This window comes from Arachis hypogaea, chromosome 19, assembly GCF_003086295.3.
Source record: "Arachis hypogaea cultivar Tifrunner chromosome 19, arahy.Tifrunner.gnm2.J5K5, whole genome shotgun sequence".
NCBI classification, from domain to species: Eukaryota; Viridiplantae; Streptophyta; class Magnoliopsida; order Fabales; family Fabaceae; genus Arachis; species Arachis hypogaea.
The window spans coordinates 10,024,458-10,036,860 of NC_092054.1; the positions used below are offsets into that span (position 1 = coordinate 10,024,458).

Genomic DNA, 12,403 nt, shown 5'->3' on the forward strand with positions numbered 1-12,403 from the left:
TATGTATATGTGCATAAAAAATCGAATAATGTTGCAAAAGGATCAAATTATGTTCAAATGAGAAAATCTAAAGTAAAGTATTATTGTAAGGATAAATAAAGACTAAGTAGTACTTTTAAATAAAAGCATGTTTTAATTATATAAAGAAAATTTTCATTTTTTGTAAGGAAGTATTTTATATAATCAAAGGTTGTCGTATTCAGAATTCAAATAATGGTTACAACCAGAGTCAAACAGAAAAGAACCAAAATAGAACTATTTTCAAAAGAAATTCCAAGATAAGAGTTGTAGAAGAAAACTACTAGAATTGATACATTTCATCAAAACAAGGTCAGTTTTTATCATTTTTACGAAGAAATACAAAACCAAAGATTGTAATCCGAGCAGGACACACAATAGTTACAGAACACGAAACAGGAGAACTAAATCGCATAATCAGTTTACTACGAATCGCGACTCTTAAGATTTAAATAACTTAGGAATCAACGATTATGGATTGCACCAAAACTAATTCGAAATCAAATCAACAAATACCAAATTTATGAACAGTGTTAAGGTTGAATGTTCCTTAAAGATTCAAGCAATAATTAGGAACATAATCAAAAAAGGATATATATGAATGACAAGATATGGTAGAAAAATATCCAAAAAACATTCCAAGAAGAAATTAAGAACTAGAGATTCCAATACTATTGATAAAGGTAAAGATAACGTCAAGCACGAATAAAGATTATACGTCGAAACGGAACTAATCTCTGGAATTTAGTCTCTAACGTTCCCAAAACCCGCGACTCGCGTTATCTATGACTCGCATATCGCCTATGATAACCCATTAATGCTTGCATATACATAATTCACTAGTGTTAAGCTGGCCAAACTTAATACCAGAAATTATGCAACGCAAGACTAATGGCATTAATTAATAGATCGTCATGTGCATAAAGCTCTAATTCTCGTTATTCGAACAAGACCTACTACATGACAGTCTCTCAGAGTATGCAATTGAAGCATAACCGGTCCATTCCTCAGGCTCTACAGGAAAGACAGCTCTGATACCATAATGTAACACCCTCACTATCAGAAGTCACGCTTCCGGCTGCGGTACTCTGATAGAAAGAAGTATTACGACTACTTTACATATTAAATACTAAAATAGGAGCCTGTGACTCGACACTGTATCGCTAATTTCTTTGAACATCGGAAGTAAATGCTTTATCTTAAAAAAAACAAACAAGCAGGCATAGATTCATATACAAGACTCCTTACATAATAACTCAATATATTATACATATAAAACATACAATTCCTATCCCTCTTACAAACTTGTAATAACAAAGACGAGGGAAGGAAATAATCTAAATAATACAACAGCATATAAACCAAACGCAGTATAACTCTTTTTAATTCTTCTTCATCCGGTTCCTGAAAAGGTAAAGCTGTAGGGGGGTAAGAACCTAACCACACGGTCTCACCATGGAATTTCAAAGTTGTCATAAGAAGATATTTAATAAGAAAACTGTTCTCAAGCTCAGTGATTATCATTGCTTTATGAATCTTTTAAAATCCTTAGGAAATCGTTCAAAAACTTTTTCAAAGAAATAATGTTTAATCTTTCAAAAATTCAAAACATTTTCTTTCTTATAAGAAAATCTCAATCAGAAACCAACCACGCAATCAAACAACACAGTCATCAATTCAGCACCAAAGTTCATTCTCAAATGTAGCACACCAGTACAAACACAAACAAGACAGACAAAGAAAGCACAAGTAGGTAGCAGTTACAGCAAATAGTTCAAGTAGCAGTTAAGAACAGTTTAGCAATTAGGCAAACCAAAACAAGTTCAAACCCAAGCAAAACATACAAATGCATATAATGCATGCCTGTTCTATGGCTGATGAGGCTCATCTGTCGGTTATCCAGCCAACCCGACAAGTCTGAATTGTCCTTAGACTGTCCCCCGACGTGCATCCCCAAGAGTCTACGCATAGCTTTTTCTCAAATAATCAATATTGCTCAATGGGGGTAACATTCCCGGGAATTTATATAGTGCCCGGTCACACTTACGTCGTAGGGTCAACAGAGTATCGAGTTTTCAACCTGGTACACGTGGTGGCAAGCCACGACACTTAATCCAGGGAACATCGTATCTCATATATTTCAAATTCATAAGCCATATAAATAATTCATTCATCATTCATCAATATCTAAGCCATTCTCAATATCATCATCATTCGTCAATCCATATCCCATTTCCAAATTCATTCAAAAATCATATTTCAAATCAATCCTCATCATCCTTCTTTCCGTTTCGTTCACTAACAATTCTCAATCCAAAACATAACTTTTTCTTTGATAAGTGAAGTAATCTTAAATCATATAATGCTTAAAATTAAACCTTTTAAAATAACTACTTCAAATGAAACTTCTAATTTTATAAAATTTCGGCAGCATCTCCTCTAAAACTCGGATTCTGCCACCCTTTTCGGGTCTCATCCAAACATTTCTCAAACCTTTTCCAAACTTCAATCATTTTCCAAGATTCAGCTAGTTCCAATATCAAATTATTTTCAAAGCGAATCAGTGCCCATAATAAATCTCTTTTTAAAATCAAACCAGCTCAAATACTAAATCATTTATAAAGTCATTTATAAAGTCACTAACTCAAAATTAAACCATTTCCAAAGTCAATTCCTTTACATCATCAAAATAGCTTCAAAACCAAGAAAAGCCATTTTTCATAATAATCAACTAAATAACCTTTTAAACTAATTTCTTTTCAGCAATCACAAACTACTCAAGCAATCAAGCAATCAGTCATTCAGTCCAGCAAACAACCACATTTAGAAGACAATTATAATCACAGGCATATGTTCTTTCACATTAATATCTATTTATCACAACTCTGTAATATAAATTAGATTTTAAGAAAAACCCCTACCTTGACTCGTCGAAACCATAACTCAAAACGCGTCAACGAAACCATTTCTCTTAACCCGAAACCAACAGCAACCACAAACTCAGTCCCTGATCACTTTCGCAGCACTCACAACAACTTAAGAGACGCCCAAAACACGACCCTACGTTACCAGAACCTCAGAGTTTATAACCAAAGATAACAGAATACTGACACAGGTTTTCGAAACATAAATACTTACCGAACTAATAAAATGAAACAGCGGCGGTCGCTGAACCGGTTTGGCGGCAGCTCCGACAACCACCTCGAACGGCAGCGACAACCAGAACTCCGGCAACGGCGACTGAAACAAACATACAGCGATGATTAAGCTCCCGGAAATTTAAAGGAAATGAAAGCCAACTTAAAACCTTACTGGCGGCAGATCTCAGTGGCGGCAGAGGTGTTCTCCGGCGGCAGGACTCGGATAGAAGCTCCGGCAGTGGCGGATCTGGCGGCGACGGCTTCTCAACGGCAACACACCCCACGACGGCCACTCCCGCGCAACGTCTCTCTCTCTCTCTCTCTCTCGTGAACGGCGGCGACGGCGACTCCTCGCGCGGCTCTCCCTCAGTCCTGGTCTTCCTTGCGACGGCGATGAGTGGCGCGGTGGCAGCGGCGGTCCACGATGGTGGCGACGAGCTGGAGCACAACGGTAGCGGCTATGGACGACAGCAAGCTCGATGACAACAGCGGCCTCTTCTCCTTCTTAGCTCGGTCCGGCAGCTCGGTGGCGGTGGCTGTGGCAAGACGCGTCAGCGGCAGTCGTCTCCCTCCCTTCCTTCTTCTCCGTTTATTCATCTTTTCTCTCTTTCCTTTCTTTTCTCTCTGTCTCAGTATGTATGGGTTTGTGTGTGTTACATATGTGAAGGGGTTAGGAGGGTGAGGGGGTAATGGCGGCTGCTGAAGGAAACATGGGAGGTATGGGTGTGTCTATATGTATGTGGCTGGATGGAATAATAATAATAATAATAATAATAATAATAATAATAATAATTAAGTCAATGGTGCAAGAAGGCTATTAATGAAGTCCGTTTCGAAAGCTACACATGATTTCTAATAAAAATTATGGTATAATGTATAAATTTAAAATCTAATTTAATTCTTTAAAATTATTTAAAAAAATATTATTTATTTATCAATTTGCTAATTAGATTTTAATTAAGTATTCTAATTTAAAATTAAAGATAATTAATTTTCTTTGTTTATAACATTAAAGTATTAAATTCTAAAATCTCAATTATTTAACTAAATCGTATAAAATTCTTATTCTTTTACAACTGTTAAGCTCTATAATTTAAATATAGAAAATTATTCAATAATTATAAAATTAAGTAAAATTTCTAATTTAATTGTCAAAACTTGATTTAATTACTTTTAATAAAATAATTTTCTAAAAATAAAATATTTAATAAATAAATAAATTGAAATTAAATAAAATAATTTTCTAAAAATAAAATATTTAATAAATAAATAAATTGAAATTAACTTATAATAATATTTTTTTCGAAAATTATGGGTCTTACATTGGTGAGTGTGAGAGATTTTAGGAATAAAGATTAAATTTAAATTGAAACCAAATAAGTTTAGTATTCTGAGTTCAGAATTTCAAAAAATTCTAAATTCAAAACTAATTCAGTACCTTAAGTTTAAAATTAAATAAGAGACAGAAATCATAATATATTTTAATTAAAATTAAAATTAAATAAGTTTAATACCTTTAAGTTCAAAACAAATTTACTCTAAGTTCAGAATTAAATAAAAAACATAAATAAGAATATGTTCTAATTAAAATTAAAACTAAACAAGTTCAGTACATTAAATTCAGAACTAAATAATCAACAATCTCAAAACAACAAGTAAACCTTATAAATTATATCAACAAATCAAAATTTTAGAAAACTCTAAGTTTAGAAGCATTACTCGAAGAAGATCACCAGAGCTAATAAAATTCAGAAGAAGAAGCGGCGTAGACGGCAGCGGCATAGGCGGAGGCAACAGCAGCAACGCAGATGGTGGCAAAAGCAGCGACGTTGGCGGCAGATGCAACGATAGCAGTCCAATAGTTACAACAGCGATGGCAAAAACGACGAGGAGTGGCTCTCGAAGAAGAGGCGGCACTGCTGGAGAGATGAGAGAGGTAGAGAGAGAAAGGAAAGCGAGAGATTTAGAGAAAGAGAGAAAAATTCAAATGAGAGGAAAGAAGATTCGTACTTCAAAGTGAATAGTTATATTGAATATGAGATAAAATAATGTAAAATTATAAGAAAAGCCAATGATGTAAGACACCTCTTTTTTTTTTTTTTTTCTACCATCAGGGAATCACAAAGCCAAAGGAAGTGAGGAAGTTCAAAGGAGAGGAAATGCCACTACATGTGAGCACAAAGAAAGGAAATCTTTATGTCACATTCGAGGTTCTATTCCCCACATCATTAATGGAGGAGCAGAAAACAAACATAAAAGTAATTCTTGATTAAATTTAAATTAAAATCAAACAAATTCAGTATTCTGAGTTCAGAATTTAAAAAAATTCTAAATTCAAAACTAATTCACTACCTTAAATTTAAAATTAAATAAGAAACAAAAATTATAATATATTTTAATTAAAATTGAAACTAAATAAATTTAGTACTTTAAGTTCAAAACAAATTCAATACCCTAAGTTCAGAATTAAATAAATAATCAACAATCTCAAAACAACCAATAAACTTTATAAATTATATCAACAAATCAAAATTTCAGAAAACTCTAAGTTCAAAAGCATTACCTAAAGAAGAGCACCAGAACTACTAAAATTCAGAAGAAGAAGTGGCGTAGACGGCAGCGGCGTAGGCGGTGGCAATAGCCTATAACACAGCTCGTTCAGGATCCGACAGCTACAATAGTGACGGCAAAAATGACGAGAAGTGGCTCTCAGAGAGGAGGGGGCGCTGCCGGAGAGATGAGAGGGGTAGAGAGAGAGTGGGAGGTGAGAGGGTTAGAGAAAGAGAGACAAATTCAAATGAGGGGGAAGAGGGTTCGTGCTTCAAATTTACGGCATAGTTACCGTCGGCTTTAAATCCGACGGTAATGTATTGCGGGTCGCCAAAACGAAACGTTTCACTAAGTGGGTTTATCGTCAAATTTTTTAAGCGATAAATCTGACCCTAAAGAACGTGTCAAATTTTTTTTATTTCCTTCCAATTATTACCGGCGGCTTTATCATCGGAATAGTAAATCCGCCAGACGGAAATAATTTGACCTAACGAATTTGATGTCTAATCTGTCGATAAATCCGCCGAAAAAAGCTACGGCTATTCCACGATACTAAATCTGATGGTATTCAATGTTTTTCTTGTAGTGCAATTAATATTAACTAATTTTTTTTATGGTAACATTATTTTTTAAACCATTAGTTTTTTTTTGTGGGGAAGATTCAAGATTTAAGGTTAGGCTTTAGAACATTTCTCATAATTTTATGTTTCTATATGATTAGAGTTTTTTTCTTTTCTTCTATGTGTTTTCTTTTGATATGCTCCAGGCACTTGGTGCTGTGTACTTTTCTATCTTTATGGTCAAGAATGGTTAAAGAGTAGAATAACCTAATATATAGTGTCTTTTAAGGACACATTATGGGTGCATGCTAATTGCTAAGTAAGCTAAAAAGACATTTTTATATAAGTTTTCATTAACTTTGTTTCAATACAATCAGTTTCTTCAACAAGAAATATTAAATAAAAAAAATATTTCAATTTATCAATTTTTAGAAAGGATAAAATACAAAAAATATTATTTTTGCAACAAAAAAAATGGATAAAATATATTCAATTCATTTTTAAAGGATGAAATGAGAAACATATGGAAAAAATAAATTAAAAGACATTTTTTTTAAATAAAAGGTCTACAACGTTTAGATTTTAGGAGACATATTCCTTAAAATTAGAAGTATATTATATTAAAAAATCATTTTGTTTCCACTAACTTTTTTGTTTGGAAGTTTTTTATAACGATATTTTTTAATTCGATAGATTAAGAGATATTGGCCAATGAATTACTGCATATATAAAGTAAAATTCGAATCTTTAATACTTATTTAAGTGGACAAAGATTAAATTTTTTTAGTTATCCACGATATATCGGTGTATGCATAGAATTTGATCTCTTCACACTTACTTAAGTTAGGTAAACAAGTGAGTTGACCACTCTACCAATTCAATTGATTAATGTTTGAATTTTTTATTCCAAAATTTACTTCGGTTACAAGTCCATTTATGCCCAATAGTAAATAAATTTTCCTAATTCCTATATCCACGTGCAATTTTCTGTATCACTAAGCGGCTAATTCACTTTTTCTTCCACTCCTTACTTTATGGGTTTTTTACTTAAATAAAATAAACCCAAGCCAAATTTATTGAATTTCCCTCAATAAAATTTTAAAAACGTGAATCTACTGGGTTTAAGGTATTTGTGGCTAAAACACACCTGGTTGCCATAATTTATGTGTAGTACGTCACTTTGAGCCCCTAGAGCGATTTATGCTTAATTTCAATAATCTTTAAAGTCCAATTACAATTTATTTTTAAATTATTAACCCTAAAAAGACTAGAACGATTTACAATGAAAATAGTTTCTTTAATTTAATTTAATTTGTACATTAGTTACTTTAAATTAAAAAAAAATTACCAATTTTTCTTTACTTTTAATAATCTTCAGTAACAATAATTATTTTTCTTACATAGTACTCCAATCAATAAATTATGTAAAACAAAAACTTAAATTTTAGTAATCTCATTGATTTTTATACACGATATACTAATTTTTTTTAATATGCTCATAATGTTTAATATAGAGTATTATATTAAAAGAATATTATATAATTAATTATTTGGAGTATACTATATATTTAATATGTTTATAATAATAAATATTAAATAATTAATGAGAGTACTACTTTATAATAAACATAAGGAGAATATAGAATTTAAGCAAAAAATATAGTCCAAAAAAATCTAAAAATAAATAACATTAAAATGCAATAATTTAATGATAAATGGGAGTATTTTTTAAAAGTTGCATAAGTTTGTACTTTAATAAGATGGACTCTTAGATTTGGTCTTTTTGTCTAAGTGGTAAGTAGAAGGATAAATTTTTTAAAGACGGTCAATTAACTGTTTTACCATAATAGATACAGGATTCACACTTATCATAGTATGACTGTGACTATGGTAGTAAATTATTGGGTTAAGTACTGAAATCGTCCCTAAAGTTTGGGGGTAAAAATCAAAATCATCTTTGACCTTTTTTTTGTTATTAAAATCATCCCCAACGTTACAAAACGTTATAAAATCGTCCTTTTGTCCATAAATAAAATTTTTGGGACAATTTTACCCTTAAACAAAAATAAAAAAATCCTCCCCTATAAAACAGTCTGGATGTGTATATCTATGATTATCTGATGAAGAGGCAGTTGCATGTTTCTGCCATGGCATTCCAGGCCGAAGGAAATGTGTTGACCGACCCTGTTGGTAAGTTAATAAGACCCTGTTGTTACATGCTCATGCAATGCTGTTCCAATTTGTTGAATTTGACTTATACTTCCAGCAATAGATGCGCCTAGTAATAGACCTTGAGGCAGCAGATCTGATGCCACCGAGCAACGACGACTCGCGGACAGCGGCGAAGCTTGAGGCCTTCCCTCCCCTCTCCCTCGGATTCTCTTTCTCCCCCACTCTCCTCTCTTTCTCGCCCCTTCCCCCCTTTCCCCCTTCTCCCAATTCTCTTTCTCCCTCAGCTATTTTTTTTTTTTTTTATAATTTTTTAATGAAGAATAATTTAGTAATAAAAAAATTAAAATTAGTAAAAATGACGATTTTATAACGATTTGTAACGTTGAGGATGATTTTAATAACAAAAAAAGGTCAGAGACAATTTTAATTTTTATCCCAAACCTTATGACCATTTTAGTGCTTAACCCTAAATTATTCTGTAAAAGTTTACTATGATTGTGTAGTAAATTCTAATTAATAATGGATCATTACACAAATAATTTCAGTTTTAAAAATTATAAGTGTGAAAGGTGGAAATAAGTATTTATTATGGTAAAACAATTCATTTACGGTCTCTAGAAAATTCATCCTTCTATTCACTATTTAAAAAAAAGACCAAATCAAAAGTCCATTTTATTAAAGTGCAAATTTACACCACTTTTACAAAATACTCCTTTTTGTCATTAAATTATTGCATTTCAATGTTTTTTTTTTTGTTATCTTTATGTTTCTTTAGACCTTATTTTTTTGGTTAAATTCTGTATTCTCTTTTGTGTTTATTATAAAATAGTATTCTCATTAATTATTTAATATTTATTATCATAAACATATTAAATATATAGTATACTCCAAATAATTAATTATATAATATTCTTTGAATATAGTACTCCATATTAAACATTATGAGTATATTAAAAAAATTAGTATATAGTATATAAAAACCAATTAGATTACTAAAATTTAATTTATTTTTTTTTACATAATTTATTGATTGGAGTACTATATAAAAAAATTATTGTTACTAGAGATTAAAAATAAAAAAAAATTGGTGAATTTTTTTAATTTAAAGTAACTAATATACAAATTAAATTAAATTAAATAACTAGTCATTATAAATCGTTCTAGCCTTCTTAAGGTTACTAATTTAAAAATAAATTGTGACTAAACTTTGAGGATTACTGAAATTGGACATAAACTCGAGGCTTAGAGCTACGTACTATACGTAAATCGTACTAATCAGGTATGTTTTAGCCTCAAAATACGTTAAATTTACTAGGTTACTACGATTTATAGCCAACTTTAAACCCTATTTTCTTAGCACAATTTACACTTTTTTTCCAATGACTCATGCATGTATAAATCATTTTTGAGTGGCATGATTAATATATTATATAACCCTCGTGCCCCTAAAACGATTTATATAATAATAAGAAGAGGATATTCACGTTTCAAAATTTTATTTAGGGGAATCCAATCAATTTAGCTTGAATTTATTTTAAGGTTTAAATTTTTTATTCTAAAATTTACTTCGCTTATAAGCCCATTTAGGCCCAATAGTACACAAATTTTCCTAATTAGTAATTACTATATCGACATGCAATTTTCACTCGGCGGCTAATTCACTTTTTCTCCCATTCCTTATTTTAGTATTTCTCAACTAAATCTCAAGTCTCAACACAAGTGCAAGTGTCTAACCCACTACTCAGCATAGCCGTTATCATCGTCATCAGGTTTTTACGCTTTACAATAACTGTTCAATCTCTGATCCTATTTTTTATTCTCGGCGTCTATGATTTCCTTTTAATTTGCTATCACTTTTTTTCATTTTTGATGTTAGATACTTTGGAAATTCTCTGTTCCTGCTTCTATTTTCTTTTTTGGATATTAGGTTTTGAAAAATTGTATATAGCTATAGAAAAATCCAATTCGTAGACTCTATTAATATTTCTGCGGTTTTTAGTTTGATTCTGGATTTTAATTACTCAAATAACAATATATTAATTCGTTACTACCCAGACTACATATCTCTGTATTTAATTTAAAAGTCAAAGGGTTTTTTTGGTAAGAATGGCTTGAGATATCAAGAAATAAAATAATTTTCTTCAAAAAAATAACACATTTTTAAAATTCCGTCTGAATATGAAACATTAGAAGGTTTAAATTTTAAAATGTTCTAATTTACTTTCTTAAAATTTATTAGCTAACTTTCTTTCTCATGTATGTGTAGAAGTTAATGTCAATAACTTATTGTTTGTTCAATGTGTTAAGAAATTTACTACTTAACCAGTTATTATTTATTATTGATCATTTATGTGAACTTGTATTTTACTCTTGCTAAAAATTAGTGTTAAAAGTTGAGAATCGACAATGTGTCCCTTTACAATTTTGTTTTTAAACGTAAACTTGTCGTCATCATATCATTTTGGTTCTGCTTTAGTGCTGTTGTTCATAAGTTTTTTCCCAAAATGAATTTAATTTTGATGTTAAAACTTAAAACATTCTGAATTGTTTTTTGAGTATAATTTATATGTACTGATACACTTATTTAATTATATTTATATGTTTAAGTAATTTTTTAAGTAGTATATCTACAAATCAATTATTTTTAACCAATGTGTTAACATATAATTGGTCAATACTTACATGCAGTTATTTTTAAATGAACAATTAAACTTCAAATTTTACTTGTATAATTAGTTGTTTGACGTGGATGAAAATTAAATTCTTGTTTTTGTTTCTCAAGTTTTGTTAAATGTACATTTTTCATAGTTGTTTTCGTTGAAGGATGAATAAGCGGAAGCGAGAAGGGTTGGCTTCAAATTCTGATAACATGAACGATGCAGAGCGCATAGTGTATAACGTAATTCACAGCAAACAAAACATGGGGATTTGGATGGCAGACATAAAGCGAGAAACATCTCTCCCTGAAAGCATGATCAAGAAATCCATTAAGATGCTTCAAACCAAGGGTGAAATCAAGGAGGTTGTTAACATTAAAAACAAGAGCAGGAAGCACTATATGGCAGCCGGTTTCGAACCGGCCGACGAAATCACCGGTGGGAGTTGGTATTCAGAAGGAAAACTTGATCAAGAGTACATATTTCGCTTAAGGCAAGTATGCCTTAATTACATCTCCAGGAATGTCGTTGCGAATCGCGATGGCATTTTGGAGTTCATCAACCAAGGAGGCTATTTCTCTGGAACCACAACACAAGAGGTAGATCAGATTCTTGGAAATTTAGTTTTGGATGATAAGATTATAGAGGTGAAGAGCACTGGTTATGGGGATTATGAGAAATTTCCTGTTGGTAGAGTTTGTTATAGGTGCAAAAGCAAAGGAAGTGTTAATAATGGTGAAGGGAAAATTGGTGCCATGGCTTCAATTCCATGTGGAGTTTGTCCAAGAATTAACTTGTGTTCACCAGATGGCTATATTTCTCCCAAAACTTGTGAGCTTTATCAGAAATGGTTGGACTTCTAGGTAATTCATGTGTTAGTTCTTTTTAGCTTTTAATTTTGATATTAGTCTAAAACAGCTTTATACATATATTTAATTATAAAATATAATATTTAAAAAATAATTATCTTTTATATTATTTACGTAATTAATCATTTAAAAGAACGAATATAATTAGACATTTGTGTAAAATATTTTATATTGTTAGTATATTAAAATCAAACTATTATTTTTATTTACACAATTTATTTTTAATTTATAATTATAGAATAAAATATGAATGTGCATGTTGTCTATAAATTTATAGAGTTTATTGTATCAAATTCATTCAAGAAGTTGATAATTGTGTTTGAGCATTCAAAATAACATTCATTTGACCCTTAATAATAACAACGAATAAATTTATTCATGTGTCTAGGTCGTTTATTTACATGCGTAGATTCGGAAATACTGTAAAAAAAAAAAAA

At 30.9% G+C, this 12,403-nt stretch overlaps 1 protein-coding gene across 2 annotated transcripts; it reads left to right on the top strand.

Moving 5' to 3' along the window:
• Positions 1 to 10,091: 10,091 nt before the first annotated feature.
• On the top strand, positions 10,092 to 12,069 carry LOC112776461 (uncharacterized). Of its 2 annotated transcripts, none has more exons than XM_025820626.3 (2): positions 10,092 to 10,209; positions 11,264 to 12,065. In XM_025820626.3, exon 2 carries the CDS (start codon positions 11,265 to 11,267, stop codon positions 11,958 to 11,960), a length of 696 nt encoding a protein of 231 aa, XP_025676411.1. In that variant the 5' UTR covers positions 10,092 to 10,209; position 11,264; the 3' UTR covers positions 11,961 to 12,065. The 2 variants fall into 2 exon arrangements, with proteins under 2 accessions (XP_025676411.1, XP_025676412.1); XM_025820627.3 differs by having other exon boundaries at positions 10,097 to 10,209; positions 11,249 to 12,069.
• The last annotated feature ends 334 nt before the right edge of the window (positions 12,070 to 12,403 follow it).